The sequence below is a fragment of the Gracilinanus agilis genome, chromosome 1, assembly GCF_016433145.1.
Source record: "Gracilinanus agilis isolate LMUSP501 chromosome 1, AgileGrace, whole genome shotgun sequence".
Taxonomy (NCBI): Eukaryota; Metazoa; Chordata; class Mammalia; order Didelphimorphia; family Didelphidae; genus Gracilinanus; species Gracilinanus agilis.
This window is the reverse complement of record NC_058130.1, coordinates 734009198-734026275: the sequence shown is the minus strand read 5'-3', so window position 1 is coordinate 734026275 and position 17078 is coordinate 734009198. Positions and strand designations below refer to the sequence as shown.

The 17078-nt window shown below is 46.8% G+C and overlaps 1 protein-coding gene across 2 annotated transcripts in view; it reads left to right on the top strand.

Annotated features, from left to right (window-relative positions):
- The window catches only part of NCLN (nicalin), a 36218-nt gene that overhangs the window by 14308 nt on the left and 4832 nt on the right, over positions 1–17078 (top strand). For both annotated transcript variants that reach the window (XM_044672450.1, XM_044672442.1), the window contains exons 5-10: positions 461–541; positions 709–812; positions 2158–2246; positions 2390–2529; positions 2774–2952; positions 16953–17040. In XM_044672450.1, the coding sequence (XP_044528385.1) occupies positions 461–541; positions 709–812; positions 2158–2246; positions 2390–2529; positions 2774–2952; positions 16953–17040 (681 nt within the window). The remainder of the gene's footprint in view (positions 1–460; positions 542–708; positions 813–2157; positions 2247–2389; positions 2530–2773; positions 2953–16952; positions 17041–17078) is intronic.

Genomic DNA, 17078 nt, shown 5'->3' with positions numbered 1-17078 from the left:
GGGCTCTGACTGAGGCTCTGTGTGGCCGGCCTCCCTTCCCTTCCCTTCTCTTCCTAAGAGATCTGTGGCAGCTTGTGGGTTGGTGTAGCTAGAGCCTAGACCTGGTTTCAAACCCAGCCTCAGCCTAACTGTGTGACCATGGGCAAGTCATTTCACCTCTGCCTGCCTCCATTTCCCCAACTGTTAAATGAAGGTAAGAACAGCACTGAGGGTTTGTGAGGATCCAACGAGAGGGTGTTTGTAAAGCCCTTTAGCAGAGAGCCTGGCACCCAGTGGGTACCTCAGACATACTTGGGGCAGAATTGGGGCAGGACCCAGGCTGCTGCTCAGAGGCCTCAGGCCCACGGGCTGTGTGTGTGTAGGCGAGAGACAGACACAGCATCCCCTTTCCCGGTGACACCATTACTTCTTGTGCTTTTTCTCCCAGTCCTCCCCCTGCTGAGTCACGTTTTCTCCGTAGGGCCGGCTGACGGGCCTGGGCGGAGAGGACCTTCCCACCATCGTCATTGTGGCGCACTATGATTCCTTCGGCGTGGCCCCCGTACGTACGTGCCCGCAGCGGGGCTGCCCTCTCCCTCCCGGGGCCCTTCTGGGGTTTCTTTTCTCTTTAGGAAGGGGGAGGGGAAGGGGGTGGCTGAGGAGCTTCTCTGCGGAGAGGACCCCGAAGGCTGCCTGAGCCCAGCCCTAAGGTGGCTGCCTCTGTTCTAGTGGCTTTCTCATGGAGCGGACTCCAATGGTAGTGGGATCTCGGTGCTCCTGGAGCTGGCCCGACTCTTCTCCAGGCTATACACCTACAAACGCACCCATGCAGGGTAAGTGGGCCCTGGGCCTCCCGGCCTGAATGCCTCCGTACCCTTCTCCTTGCCTCTGTGGCTTTCTCTCCTTCCCCCTCCTTCCTCCTTCCCCTTCTCTCTTTTCTCTCTTCTCTTTCCCCCATCTTCTTCCCTCCTGCCCTTCTCCCTGGCAAGGCAAGCCGGACTTTCCCCACCGACCTGGTCCTGGCTCTTTGGCCACTGTGCCCAGACCAAGGGTCTGTCTGTGCTCAGTGCTGGCAGGGCTCTTTGGGCTCAGCTAGTCCAAGCTTGCACCCCCAGGTAAGCAGTCTCCATGGCAACCTCCTTGACAGGTGGCTAGTATCTGCTTGAAGGCTTTCAGGGACTGAAACTTCCCCCCTCCCTGGAGCATCTGTAGGGTGGCCCTCTCTGTTAGAAAAGGCTCCTAGGACCGAGCCAAATCGGACCTCCATGTATTTTCTCCTTTCAGGGCTAGCTCTGTCCTTTGGAGGAGGCACCAAGAGCAGAGCCCTAGGGTCAGTTGTCAAGACCATAGTCTAACCCCCTCTTTTTACAAGAAGGGAAACTGAGGCCCAGGGGAAGGAAGGGGCTTGCCCAAGGTCGCACACAGGGAGGCAGTGACAGCTGGGGTTTGAAATCAGATTCTCTCACTTCCATTCCAGTGGCTCTTCCCACTGTGCCTCACTGATCATGTTCTCCCCTAAATTGGCTCTTTTCAGATGTGACCCATGCATTCCCTTCCTTTCTCCATCAGCACATGCTCCTCCTACTGCCTGCTGTGGCCATGAATGTGATATAGAGTGATGGGAGCCTTAGAGAGGAAAGATGTCAGGGTGGGAAGGGGGGTGGGGAGGGTCCCTTAGAGCCCAGAATGTCAGGGCTGGGGAGCCCTTAGATTGCTTTTGTTTTGTGGCCTTGGCCTAGAGCCTTCCTCATGAGAACTTCATCAGTGTTGAATTGATGAAAGAGCTTCCCTTCCTTTGCACAGGCTAGATGCCTCCCCAGTGTGCTGGGCACTTGGAGATCCCTATTTCCTTAGTCATATAAAGGGCCCATCCATGTTTTTTCACTTTCAAGGACTTTCCTAGTGTCTGAGTCACGGACAAATGCTTTAGCACAACATACATAATGATGGCAGAAACCTTTGATTTGGGAGCCAGTCAATCTGGGTATCAGAACCAGGTCTGAAATTAACTCATTGCCTCTCTGAGACTCAGTTTCTCCATCTGTAAAAACAAGGGGGTTGGATTAGATGACTTCTGAGGTTCCTCTTACTTGTGACATTCTGTGTTCTAGGGGCGACCTCGACACTGACATTCCGTGTTCTGAGTCTAATCTAATAATCCTGTTTTCCACCTGGTAGGTACAACTTGCTGTTTTTTGCCTCTGGCGGGGGTAAATTTAACTATCAGGGCACGAAGAGGTGGTTAGAAGACAACCTGGATCACACAGGTAAGTCAGGGGCCATCGCTGCTGGGGAGGTCTGGAACGGGGGCTGGGAGAAAGGGGGGAGCTGGTGGCGAACTGCCCGGGAGAGCTGACCATCTGCTCAGGTGGACCAGCTCCACTTCTCCCTGTCCCCCCGCCTCTCACAGATTCCAGCCTGCTCCAGGACAACGTGGCCTTTGTCCTGTGCCTCGACACCCTGGGCCGGGGAAACGGCCTGCATCTGCACGTATCGAAGCCTCCCAAGGAGGGGACCCTGCAGTATGCTTTCCTCCGAGAGCTCGAGATGGTAACGGCCCGGGGTGGGGAGGTGGCTGGGGGTCTGGGCAGGGATTGCCCCCGACATCCTGGCGGAGCCTGGCCCGGTGCTCTTCCCCTCCCAGGCTGTCTGTGGCGTGGGCAGCCGGTGCTCCCAGCCTCTGGGGAAGGCCAGAGCCTGTGCTAGACTGCCTCGGCCGTCCGTCCGGGTGACGGACCAGAGCTCCGTGGCCGTGTCTGGCTGCCGACCCCACAGAACTCTGGTCTCTCTGCAGGTGGCTGCCAGTCAGTTCCCAGAGGTGAGGTTTTCAATGGTGCACAAGAAAATCAACCTGGCCGAGGACATGCTGGCCTGGGAGCACGAGCGCTTTGCCATTCGCCGGCTCCCGGCATTCACAGTCTCCCACCTGGAGAGCCATCGAGATGGGCTGCGAAACAGCATCATGGACGTCCGGTAAGCAGCCAGGTTGCCCAGGAGCTCTTCTCCTCCTTCCCTCTAGGCCTGCTCTGGCCTTTGTCTCTGCCTGGGGGCTCCTTACAGAAGCAGGGCCTGGGGAGGCCTGGGGAGGCCTCAGCCCACACATGTTGGAGGCACGACTTGAATTAGAACTTTTGGGGTTGGGGCCTTCAGTGTCCGTTTTGTCCAAGGCCTCACTGAAAGGAACCCTTGGAGCAGGCTTGATTGGCCTCTCGAGGAACATTTGGGGGAGGAGGGTGGGTGTCCTCCCCCAAGAAAGCAGCCTCCTGTTGTGCTATGGCGACCTGTGTAGTGAGGAGCCGTAGAAGATGAGGCTTCGACCTGGGCTCTCTGTGGGGCGGCTGCCACACAAGTGGCCGAGGGGAAGGAGCACAGGGTCCTTAGAGCTGGGGCCCCAGAGTCTGCAGGCCACAGCCGCCCTCTGCCTCCTGAGTGACTCTGGATGAGTCATGGAGTTATTGAGGGAAAAGGGCTTTGTAAAGTCCTGTTGGGGCAAGTGCCGGGCCTGGACTCAGGAGGACTCCTCTCCCTGAGTTCACATCTGACCTCAGACACTTCTAGCTGTGTGGCCCTGGGCAAGTCACTTATCCCTGTTGCCTCATCTGTAAAATGAGCTGGAGTAAAATGCCATTGTAAAATGGTAAACCACTCCAGGAGAGCTCTGCCAAGAACGGGGTCCCAGAGAGTCAGACATAACCGAACAACAACAAAAATCCCATAGAAATTGGAGTTGCTATTACTGTGGTACTTCAGCAGAGCCATCAGCCCATCAGCATGAGCCTTTGCCCCTTCCAGCCTTCTTCTGTGCAGTTCTTACTCATCCCTTTCTATAAATACTGCAGGAGTTCAGAGGCTCTCCCCCTGTGCCAAGTGCTTCCTCCCTGCATTTATGGCTTTCCTGCTCTCTGTGTCCTGTCTCTCTTGCCACAGGACTGCTCCCATCCTGGCAGCTTGTTACCTACCGCCTCATCCTGCCTGCTATTGTGGGTCTTTGCATTGCTTCTTATCCTCCTGATTTTTATTTCTGATGCTGAATCTGTGAAACAGGAGAATCTTTTCAGTCTCCTGCTTCCTTCCTTCCTCCTACAAACATCTGTTAAGTCCCTGCAGTACCCAGTGCTAGGGCCTTGGGGAAATAGAATAGGGTACCCTCTGTCGTAGAGTTTACAGTCTAATAAAAGAAGACATAATGTGCAGCAATCAGTCTGGTGCTTGAGTGGGATCTGTGGTCCTGAAAATATTCCCCAAGGATTTTGTCCATCTGTCTGTCCACCCAGTGAGCCAAGGGCCCGCTCTGGGTTTCTTGACATGATGTGGCTCCCGATAGAGAATGCAGGGGTCCTTGCTTCCCCCTCTCATTCTGACGTGTCCATCTCTCTGACATCCTCAATGCTGTTTCTCCTGAGGATGTCCGGGCCTTCTTCCACTTTCCAAATGCCTCTCCAGCTCCTTTGGGCAACCTGGAAGCTTTTAATTCTCTGGAGAGGGGGAGAGATTTCAGGACATAACAGTGCAGGGGCACTGGAAGGGTATTGATGTTTAAAAGATGGGCTTTTGTTTCAAAGAAAACCTTGGGGTCACCGAAAGCACTGGGCATCCTCCTAGGCAATCCAGCCTGCTTTCTTCTGGGCCAGCTCTTCTGTTTCTGGGGTCTGTGCTCAAAATGCACACCAAGAATCCTGCACCCCTTGATTTTCCTGCAGTAGACAGCTCAGCTAAACACTTTATGGTGAGTCTATTGCTCATTTGGGAAGAGCTGCCACTCAGGAGGGCTTGCTGTAGTCAGCATGTCGTCTCCAAGGCAAACGTCTGAACATCTGGAACACCCCTGCTAGGGGATCCCTCCCACTTGGGCTCTGACAGATGCCCTCTCTGACAACAGCAAATGCTTTTGGGATGGCGCTCAGTCCTTTTGCCTTCTCTGCCTCAGTGAACTGTGATAAGCAAAGGCTTGGCTTGTCGTGGATGGCTTTGACCCATTCACCTGACATGCCTTGTTGGAGAAGAGCTTTTGAGATGGTGTTTTGCTTTTGTGGGTTACATTTTTTTAAGCCGAAAAACAACAAGGCTGGATTTTTTGGTCAGTCATGTGTCCATAATGACCTGTGAAGCTGTTCTATAGGGACTAAACTTCTGGTTTCTTTCCTTTTTTTTTAAAACCTTCATCTTCCATTTTAGAATCCATACTGTGTATTAGCTCGACTTGCCTAGGGTAACAAAAGTAGGAAGGGTTTGAGGCTAAATTTGAATTCAGGTTTTCCTGATGCCGGGCTCGGTGCTCTACCCATGGAACCCCCCCCCCCAGCTGCCTCTAAGAGAGTTGGTTGAGGCACTGCAACTTGCTGAGAATCACACAGCTGGTATAGATCAGAGACTGAACTTGAAATTTGGATCTTTCTGACTTCAAGGCCACCTCTCTCTTCCCTGCCCCATGCTGCCTCAGATGCACATGGAGATTTGTTTTCGGGAAGGTTCTGAGGAGGTGAGAAAGTAGGCTATGGGTATGTGGTTATTTGTATTGTCTTAGCAGCTTTTTGTGGTTCCCCCAACGCCCCCCAAGCACTTGGTATCTTTCCTTCTTTCAGCTGTCTTGATAATCCCTCCAGCACAGAAACCCTTCCCTTCTTCCACTCACTTGCCTGGCTTCTTTTTGATGCTTTTAAAATTTCTCAGCATTCCTGCTGCTGCTTCATGCAATTCTTAGGGGATTGGGACATTAGGATTCAGATGTGTTGGGCTTCACAGTCACTGACAGGAAAAAGTTATAGGAACATTTATAGGTCTTTCCCATTTCTTACCTCTTCTTTATCCTTCTAGTTTTATCTTAAATATCCTTTCAGCCTGGCCTAGCTTGGTTTGGGTCTCTTGTCACCTTTGCTTAAGCATGTTTTTCTCTACGTTACTTCTTAATAAGTTTTATGAGGCAAAATACTGCTTGCATTTTTTTCATCATCTTCCTCTAAGATTTTACAGATGCATTTATGTTGTAAACCAGTGTTGGCCTTGGCTGCCATCTTTCTCTTGTTGGCAAAGGTTTGGAGTGTATTTTGGCTGAGATATGGTGCTTGTTGAATGTGATTATTGCTATTACATCAATTGGTCCACTTGGTTCTTAAATTTCATTTCCCCTTTTTTGTATTAATAGTTGTTTAAATAGGTCAGATTGGAGTTGTCTCATTTACTTCTCTTGTCTTTGTTTTTATTCTTTTTTAAAATTTTATTTGTTTATTTGTTTTTTAGGCTCTTACCTTCCATCTTGGAGTCAATACTGTGTATTGGCTCCAAGGCAGAAGAGTGGTAAGGGTAGGTAATAGGAGTCAAGTGACTTGCCCAGGGTCACACAGCTGGGAAGTGTCTGAGGTCGTCTCTAGGCCTGGCTCTCAATTCACTGAGCTACCTAGATCCCCCCTGTTTTTATTCTTGTTTGGTATTTGATCTTCGATCTTACAAGTTGGAGCCAAGATTACTGGTTTGGAAATGACTCCCACTTAGGAATATAAATGTTTCCTGTCTTTGTTTTTATTTCAAAGATTTATTCATTTGGAGAACTAGACATTCCACAGATTTGTTTCAATTGTAATATAGTTTTTTAATTAAAAAAAATTTTTATTAGTATCTTTTATTTTCCTATCACCTCTATTTCCCACTGTGTCCCACCTACCCCTTCCCAAGAGCCATCCTTTTAAATAAAGAATAGAAAAAGAGGAATAAAGGGAAAATGAGTTGTACACAACTCACCCACATAACTCCAAAGACTGATACTATATGCCATATTTCATACCCATGACCCCATGCTTCTCCGAAGAAATGGGAGTTGGGGGAAGGTGACATCTCATGCCTCTTCTTCCGGGTCAGGTTTGGTCAGTTTCATTTTTTGTGGTGTTACTTGGAGTTCAGCCTGTCGGTTGCCACTCATCCTCCTTCTTAAAGGCTTCATGAATAGGGTTTTCAGTCTTGTTTATTAGCCTTTGGCATCTTTAGTTTCTTACTCTTGAAACAGGTTTCCCAACATATTTTTTCACTGTTTCTTGCCCTACTCCACCTTTTTTCTACCCTTCCTCAAAGTCACTGAATACAGGGCAAAGAGCACTGGTTCTGAAATCAGAGGCCCTCAGGTCAAATCCTGTCTCTATCCCCTCTTTATGATCTGAGGAAGATCCTTAAGAAAACCTTCCTGGGCTTCAGTTTCTTCATCCAGAAAAAGATGGGGTTGGTCTATGTGGCCTCTGAGGTCCCTTAGGGATCTGGAACTATGTTCCTGTGATCATCTGAGGGTCACTGTGAATGCCGAATCTTTCCTAGAATTTCTCTGCCTCCTCATCCTCCACAACCACTAGTAAGTCATTATCTCCGTGGTAATCTTAGGACTGATAACCAAAGAGCCTTTGAAATGAGATTTCTTTTGCCTGTGGCTACAAAATAAAATCTAGTTCCTAGGGCTCCTTTAATTACCTTTCTTAAGGACAGCCTTCCAGCCTCCACTTATTCATTCATTCATTCATTTATTTGTTTGTTTATTTGCTTTTTGATGTGGATTTTTCCTTATTTTTTTAAATGAGTACTTCATAACTGAATCTGTATAAGTCTTTGTGTTCTGCACTTTGTAGCATTTTTATTTATTTATTTTCTTGATTTAAATTTTTTGTTTTGAATATTTTCCCTTAGTTACATGTTTCATGTTCTTTCCCTCTCCCCCAAACTCCCCCACCCCACCCCAAGCCGATGCACAGTTCACTGGGTTTTACATGTATCATTGATTAAGACCTAATTCCATATTATTGATAGTTAGACTAGAGTTATCGTTTAGCATCTACGTCCCCAATAATATCCCCATCAGCCCATGTGTTCAAGTAGTTGTTTTTCCTGTGTTTCTACTTCATAGTTCTTCTTCCGAATGTGACTACTTTTCCTTCTCATAAGTCCCTCAGCATTGCTCTGGTTCCTTGCATTGCTGCTAGTAGAGAAGTCTGTTATGTTCGATTGTACCACAGTGTATCCGTCTCTGTGTATAAGGTTCCTCCTGGTTCTCCTCCTTTCACTCTGCATCAATTCCAGTTCACATGGAATTCCTCCAGTTCATTATTCCTTTGAGTACAATAGTATTCTATCACCAACAGATACCACAATTTGTTCAGGTATTCCCCAATTGAAGGACATCCCCTCATTTTCCAACTTTTTGCCACCACAAAGAGCGCGGCTATAAATATTTTTGTTCATCTAGCCTCCATTTAGCAGCAGTTGCATCCCTTCTATCTTCTGGTTTTGTTCATAGGAAGAATATGGAGACTATTATATAATTTAGTTCCTTGGTTTATCAGTCACTAGACCAATGTCTCCCATTATTTAGCATACCAATAGCCTAATTAAAATTCATAGATGGTTTTAAAACTGTATGATTCTTAGTACTTTGGCCTCTATAGCCATGGTCACTGCTGGAGTGCAAAGGAGCTTCATGGGACTCGGAGCCATTTTCTCTTGTATCATGGGGTGCAGTGACTGAGGAATCATCACCCCATGACTGACCTGGTGGTACTTAGGCTGCTTCTTAGAAAACATAGGATCTATTGCTAGGAGCTTTCTCCAATCATTAAATAGCCAGACAAACTGCAGGGGTAAAAGCTTCTGAAGGTCTAGCCTTCAAGAATCTAGGGTCACCTCTGCTTCACAGTGAGGCCCTTGATGGTCCATTAAATTAGAATGTAGAGCTGGGTTTTGTGCTGCAGGCCGAAAGCCCTTGCTGTTGGGGAGGCTTGAGGTCAGGACCCTTGAGGCCAGGAGCTCTGTTTTGTAGGAGTGTTAAAAAGCCCTGAAACTATCTCATGAGCCGCCCCCCCCCCCCCCCCAAAGACCATCAACTGCTTTAGAAGCTGCCTGAGGTCAGAAATTGGGCAAATGAAGGGCAGCTAGCTAGCACAGTGCCAAGCCTGGAGTCAGGACGACCTGTTTAAATCTGGCCTCAGATATTTCCTAGTTGTATAACCCTGGGCAATTCACTTAACCCTGATTGCCTAGCCCTTGCTCTTCTGCTTTAGAGTTGTTACTAAGACAGAAAGCAAGAGTGTTTTGTTTTTAAAGAAAGAAAGGAAAAAGAAATATGAGGTAAGTTAGAGCTTCCATACTGAATGGTCTTGAGATCTGGCCTGGGATTGCCCTTTGGGTGAGATAGAAGATCCATTCTCTGTAGGAAAGAACAAAAGAATATGGAATACATAAGAAGAGTGAAAGGGATAATGAAGGACTTGCGATTTCATTGTGGTCTTTCATTTGATCCGGTTTGTCCGGGCTCCCTCTCCCCATGCAGGTCTGTGCTTCTTGTGACTATTTGGATAGCCACAGCATATTTACATAGGTCTGGAACCAATGCACAATTATAACCTCAAACTGTGAATTCGAATCCATGCAATCATTCTAGGAGATTCAACATCCTGGCAGTGGTCTTGGAGAGTTACATAGAGTACGGAGATGCTCTTTTGACCTGACCAGATCCACAGAATCAATCTGGACTAGAACCCAGGACTTACTTGCTTCCAGGGTACTATAGAATCAGATGAGAAAGGAATCAGGGCAGGCTTTTTGGAAGAGAGGGCATTGACAGGTGTTCCTTATGTTGGACAAGTGACCGAATCCCCTCTGTGACGAGGGAGGTAGGACTAGAGGACCTCCAGGGCTTCTTCCAGGCCTAGCTCTAAGATCCTGTGTGGGGAGCATTGATGGGCCTTTAGGCTTGCCAGAGGCATTTTCACACTGTGCGGGTCAGCTGTCACACCATGCCCCTATCCTCAGGCTGTAGCCTACCCTGGAGATCTGTATGGCATCCGAGTGTCCTGCTGTCTATGCTGGGAACTGCAGTAGGAACAAGCTTTGCTCCTCCATTTACCCAGAGACATGTGGGCACATGGGAAGGGGTCCTGGCATGTGTGTCCCCCATCTGTACAGTGATCTCATTTGGCAGGATCCTTTGTTCCCTCACCTTAGATAGGTCTTGTACTGGCTGCCAGCAACCCTCTGATTTTGCCAGGACCTACATGAGATAGATTTAGTAAAACACGTATCTCTGTGGTAGAGGGGCCAGAGGCAAGGCAGGGTCCTCGATTTAGGGCTAGAGGGGTGTCCTAGAGGCCAGTCTAATCCATGGTGGTTTCACCCACCCCATATGTTATTTCTAGAAGAAGAAAACCAAGATCCAGAGAGATGAAATAATGTGGCTAGAGTCACAAAGGTAGTGACAAAGGCAGGATTTGAATCCAGGTGCCCAGGCTACAAAACTAGCATTGAATGGAATTGAATAATGTTTTTTCCTTTATTATATTTATTATATCTGTAATTATTTGAGTTTTGAGCTTGTTGAAAGGTAAAATGGGATTCTCAGGTAGAACTACCTCTCCTATGGGGAGAGATGGTTCCCCCCTTGCAAGTAATGTGGCTCCTTCACCCTGGTAAGGTAGTTGGGGCAGGTGTGATAGGTTTGATTTTGCTCAGCAATATGGCAGTCAGGCCCAGTCTTGCAGGTAAGGAAGGGATGACATGCATAGGTGATGCTCTTCTGCCTTATATTTTCTAGCAGATTGCTCTCTGTCCCCCATCTCCACTGTCTCATTTACCTCTAATTTCTCCACACATCTCCTGTCCTCAAAAACCTCATTTAATCCATCTTTCTCCTCTACTTATTGTTCTCTTTCTCTTCCCATGTACAACCGGCTTGGAAGACATATCAGTCCAAATTTAGATTGAGAAATCCAAGGGGAAAAAAATCACAAATGTCATATTTCTAGCCCAGGTCAGTATAGGGAGACAGGTTTGTGGGTGCTGGGCTTCACAGGTTCTAGTTAGGGGTGCACCTGCATATGGAAACTGAAGGAGGATGGGGAACTTTGTGCCAGACTAAGGTCCTGTGTCTATATAGGAGAGCCCTGATCTTGTGCACACTGTGGAAACAGGTGCCAGCTTGTGGTTCTGTCACAGGTCCCAGGCCTGGGGCAGACTGAGGAAGCATGGACTAGGGTGAGGAATGGTTGCTGGCCCTAGGCTATGTACTGAGTGAGGACCAAATTCTGAAGGACACAGCTGTGGAACTGGCCCATGGAGTGGGGTCTCAGTTTCAGCCTCTAACCCAGCTTGAGGCCTACAGTGGAATAACTAGGGCAGTAATCTCAGATCCAAGGGAGTCTACTCTGAACCAATAGAGCTTCCCAGCTGGCCCATGGTGGCTGAGTCTGACAGCAGTCTACTAGAACTTTCAACTAGAGTAAATTAGTAGAAGTGTTGTGTAGACCCAAACCTGGATCAGGAACTTGCAGAGCTTGGATCAGGGGTGCAGTGAACAACACACTTTGAGAACATGGACAGCTTGTTGGTCTCCAATCTGAGTTATTCTTAATGTTTTGGACTAATCTAAGACTCAGTGCCACCAAGAAAGTAGCAGAAGGACTTGAGAGGACAAAAGTGCAGCTCATGACATTTCTGCTATGAATAAACAGAGTGAGCCCAGCCCTAAAATAAAGTCCAAAGTCAGGAAGTAGGCTGAAAGAATGATCAAATGGGGCGGGGAAAAGGCACCATGAAGAGTTATGAGAAGATGACAGGGAAGCAAACACCAATCCAGAAAAAAGAGAATGATTCTAAAACACCTCTAAGTAAAGCCTCAAAGAAAAACAGCTTAGACCCAAGTTAAACTAGAATTTCTGGAATGGATGAAGCAAGAGTTTTTTTTTTAAAAGAGCCAAAAATGATTTAAAAAAAACAAATGTGTAGTACTAGAGGAAAAAAATAAGACCCAAGGAAAAAAAGATTTGAAAATAATTTGATACAAGTTACAACCAAGATATAAAACCTTATTCAAGAAAAAAACTCCCTGAAAATTAGAATGGACTACACAGAAGCCAATGATTCCATGAGACAGCAAGAAGTATTAAAACAAAGCCAAATGATCCGGAAAAATAGAAGAAATGTGAGGTGTCTCATAGCAAAAAGAACTGATCTGAAAAACAGGAGAGATAATTTAAGAATAATTGTAGTACCTTAAAGCCATAGGGCCCCCCCCCAAAAAAAAAAAGCAGAGATTTATTTTAAGAAGTTAGAAAAGATATGTTGTTTGCAGGAGATAATTGAAACAGACAGTTTAAAATAAAGGGTTATAGGGCAGCTAGGTGGCTCACAGGATAGAGAGCCAGGCCTGGAGAAGAGAGGTCCTGGGGTCAAATCTGGCCTCAGACACTTTCTAGCTGTGTGCCTCTGGGCAAGTCACTTAACCTCAGTTGCCTGGCCCTTACCACTCTTTTGCTTTGGAATTGATTCTAAGACAGAAGGTAAGGATAAAAAAAAAAATAAAGGACTAGAGCAGAATCTAATATGCTTCAGCTGAAGTAAAAAGGCAGGGATAGGAACAATGTTTTCAGACAAAGTGAAAGCAAAAATAGACCTAATTTAAAGAGACAATTAAGGAAACTACATTTTGCTAAAAGGTGCCATATTCAATGAAATAACAAATTTTTTACAGCAAGTTGTTCTAATGAAGGCTTCATTTCTCAAATAATATAGTCATTCCCCAGTTGGTAAATGATCAAAGGATATAAACAGGCAGTTTTCAGAAGAAGAACTCAGAACTCTATAGACATACGAAAAATGCTCAAAATCATTAGAGAAATACAAATTAAAAACAATTCTGAGGTACCACCTCATACCTATCAGAAATTACAAATGCTGGAGGGGGTGTTGGGTACATACATCAGTGCACTGTTTGTTGTTACAGTTATAAACTGGTTTAACCATTCTGGAGAACAATCTGAACTATGCCCCTTTAAAGGGCTATAAAACTATTTCCTTTGATGGAGCAATGCCACTTCTAGACCTGTACCTCAAAGAGTTCAGAGAAAAAGGAAAAGGACCTGCTTGTACAAAAATATTTATAGCTACTCTTTTTGTGGTGGCAAAGAATTGGAAATTGAGGGGATATCCATCAGTTGGAGAATGGCTAAACATGTTGTAGTGTACAATCTTGAAGAAGTTTTGTGTTAAAAGAAATGACTTGGCTTGAGAGCCAGGCATAGAGAATGGGAGGTCCTGGTTTCAGCCTCAGACACTTTATAGATGTGTGACTTTAAATAAGTCACTTAACCTCAGTTGCCTGGCCCTTACCACTCTTCTGTCTTGGAGCCGATACATAGTATTGATTCTAAGACAGAGAGGTAAGGGTTTAAAAAATTTTAAAAAAAAATGGCTTGGGGAGAGTTGTTTCAGAAAAACATGGCACATGTGAACAGCAATTTAATGTTATGGTAGAAATTCATCTCGGTATTGGTTGAGGCCAGGTGATATTCAGTTGGTATTGATTCTGCTACAGCTGTTAGGGCCTAGCTGGTTCTGGCGGTAGATGAAACTGGCTGGAGAAAAATTGCTACAAAACCTATTTATTAATAACTATGAGATTATTATTAGTTATAGTTATAATTAACTATTCTTATGGTTTTAATAAAGATCAACTGTGAAAGACTTTGCTAATTGATCGCTACAGTGATCTAAGACTAATCCAGAGGACTTATGAAAAAATGCTGTCCCCTTCCAGGGAGAAAAATGAGGAACTTGGATGTGATTTTCTCACTTTATTTTTCCTGCTTTTTTCTCAACATTCTAACATGAAAATATATATTACATGATTTTGCATGTATAATTGATGTATTTCTTGCCTTCTCAATGAGTGATTAAGGAGTGGGAGAGAGGGAGAGAATTTGGAACTCAGAATTTAAAAAGAAAAGAATGTTTAAAATATTTTTTTTCAAAAAGGGGGAAAAAAGAAATTATAAAAGAAAGCTGGTTCTCTTTCTTAGGTCCAGTGGGAGAAGTGAAATAGAAAGAATCTACTGGGTTACCTTCTGAAAGAAACTCCAGTTTGAAATTTTCCAGTAGTGTTATAAGCCAAAATCTAGAGTTTCTAGGACCTGTGGGGGTGGGGGGTGGGGAGGAATACTGCAAGCAACCAAAAAGAAAGAATTCAAGTACAGAGGAGCAACTATCAGGATCACGTGGAATTTTATAGCCACAACAATGAAAAGAGTGAAGAGCTTGGTGTATGATATTCCAGAAATGGCAAAAGATATGGGCTTAACAACCAAGAAAAATTTATCCAGCAAAACAGTATAATCCTATTGGGGAAAAATAGAGTACTAATTTTAACAAAATAGAGGACTTCAGAGTATTCCTGATAAAAAGACCAGAGCTGAGTAGAAATTTTGAAATACAAACCCAAGTCAAGAGAAGTAGTAAAAGGTAAACATGAATAAGCAAGCAGTCAGGGGGGTTAAAAAAAGATAATGTTATTTCCATTGCAATATAGAGAAATGATCCTTATATCCACTTAGAATTCCATCATCAAAAGTCTAAGAAGGAGTCTAATTAGACAGAGAGACTGGGATTGGTTTTATTACGTTTTGAGGTTCTTAAAAGAAGAATGGAAAGGGAGGGGGGAAAGAACACACGGGGAGAAAGGAGAGAGAAGGAGGTTGGGGAGAAGGATCTCACATAATGGAGATGCAACAAGGAGGAGGGAATGGGGGGGACAGAGTGAGAAACTTGAACTTTACTCTCATTTGAACTGGTAAAAGGAGAGAAGAATGCATCCAGTATTGATAAGAAATACATTTCACTCCACAAGGGAATAGGAAAGAAAGGACAGAAGGGAAAGGGGAGAAGGGTGTAAGATAGAGAGTAGATTAAGGGAAAGATTAATTTTAAGCAAAACAACCCCCCCCTTTTTTTTTTAAATCTATACCTTCTGTCTTAGAATCAATACTTTGAATCAGTTCCATGGCAAAAGAGCAGTAAGGGTTAGGCAATGGGGGTGAAGTGACTTGCCCAGGGTCCCACAGCCAGGAAGTGTCTGAAGTCACATTAGAACCCAGGACCTCCTGTCTCTAGGCCTGGGTCTCAACCCACTGAGTCACTCAGCAGTTCCTAGCAAAATAAACTCTTAAAGAAGGGGCAGGAAACAGAAGGGGAAAAGTAAGAGAATTTAAGATGGAGGGAAATAAACAATGAACACTATACTGCAAATGTAAATAAATCTGTAAAACTGCTTTGATCTCTCTGTCCCCTTCTGAGTTTCTGCCTTGTTCTTTTTAATGTCTCCATAATAATTTTCTGTGGTTAGGCGTGTTTTTTTTTTTTAGATGTTTGCTCATTTTCCCAGCCTTTGTCTTTTCTTCTATCAGATGTGGGCTCTGTTCTCCGGTAGAAGGGGAAACTCTTAAACTTGTTTTTCCTTGCTGCTACCTTCAGCTCTCATTCTGGTTTCTGCTCGTTTCAGTCCTTCTGAGGTGGTATGACAGCCTGTGGGCTGGGAGCTCTGAAACTCCCCTCTGCTGCTGATTCAGTCTTCCCCCAGGGCCTGCGGATGGCTTGCAGGGCCAGAGCCCTGGGAGCCACTTTTTATGGGGCTCGGGGCCTCCCCTTGGGCTGGGGCAGGGGCTCCAAGCCGGCCTCACTTTGGGCTCACCCTGGCCAGGCACCCTGTGGACTGCCTTGTGCTAGGGCTTGCACTAGGGCATCAAGGACGAGGCGTGGGATCGCTCTGCTGTTGGCTTTGGGTCTCCGTGTAGGCTTGGGCTCAGGTTCAGAACCTGGAGCTGTGGAGGTGGGATGGGGGGCTTACTGTTGGCCTGTGCCCGTGCTCCTCAGGGCGCCCCTGCGCTCTCCTCTCACCCATCAAAAGACCCTCCCTGCCTGCCTCATAGGTTGTTTTCCTCCGTCCCCTTGTGGGTTCTGCCACTCTAGTATATAGTATTGGTTTGAAGTGCTATTTAAGGTTGGTTGTAGAGGATTCTCCAAGAGCTTGAGCTTTCTTTGCCTTCGCTCCACCATCTTGGCTCTGCCTCCCTCACCCATCCAGCAGGGGAGCATAGCAGAATGGATTAGAAACCAGAATCCAACAATCTGTTTACAAGAAGCACGGTGGAAAGAGAAAAGTGTCCCTTGGTAAAATACGGGCTTAAAACAGGAGATTAGGTTTCTCAGACAGCAGAAATTTGTTAGGTTTTAGCTGAAATTAAAAAAAAAGTGGCAATAATGATTTTAGAGAAAGTAACATAGATAAAATAAATAAAAGATAAAAGAGGAACCTCATCTCCTGGGTTCAGATCTGGCCTCAGACACTTCCTAGCTGGGTGACCCTGGACAAGTCATTTTAGCCCTTCCTCCTCCTCTGCCTCGGAGCCCATACTTAGTCCTGATCTAAGACAGACGGTATGGGTTAAAAAAAAGTAAAAGATGACGGGGAAACGACGTCTTGCTGAAAGTTACCGTCCACAGTTAATGAATGTCAGTCCCAAGCGGCCTGGAATCCAAATACTTGGGAGGAGTTGCAGGAGAGCGTGTGGGGCCTCAGTCTTTCCCCCTCAGACTGGCAGGTTTGCCATGAAGCCACGAAGGCCCCGCCGAGATGCATTTTTTGGCGGAGGATCTCGCGTAGCTCCTCGCTATCTTCCCTTGTTCGATGGCCCGGCGGGCTGCCGGAGCGCTTCCTGCCTTCCCTGCCTGGGCCACGGCGGGCTGCCCGGGATCAGGCCTGCGCACGCATGGCCGATGGGGGTCGAAGACGCCGGTCATGGGAGGGGAGGAAAGAAACTGGACTTGTTAAGGGGGCCTTGGTGGGTGGGAGGGGGAGCAGGCCGGACAGCCGCGGGGCTCAGTCTGCTCACCTGTAAAGGGGACGCTCGTCGCCCGTCTCCCGGCGTACTGAGGATTAGATGGCTCGTACTTCTGCAGCGCTCAGCACAGCGCCGGGCCCCGCTCTAGAAGCTCTGCGGACCTGCCAGCCCCAAAGCCCCGTCCGTGGCTTTCTCCGTGGCCCCTGGTGGCGGGGGCCGTGGGAGGAGGGGGGCCCGGGGAGGGCAGGCGGACGCGGCGCCCGCTCCAGGCTCGCCACGAGGGTGAGAGGAGACGTTCTCATTTCTAGAGTCCTGAGCTTCTCGCTCTCTTCTCTGAAGGTCCCGGGTAGACTCCAAGACCCTGACCCGCAACACCAGGATCATTGCAGAGGCCCTGACCCGAGTCATCTACAACCTGACCAAGAAGGTGAGAGCGCGTGTCGCTGGGCCCCTCCCCGCCTCCCC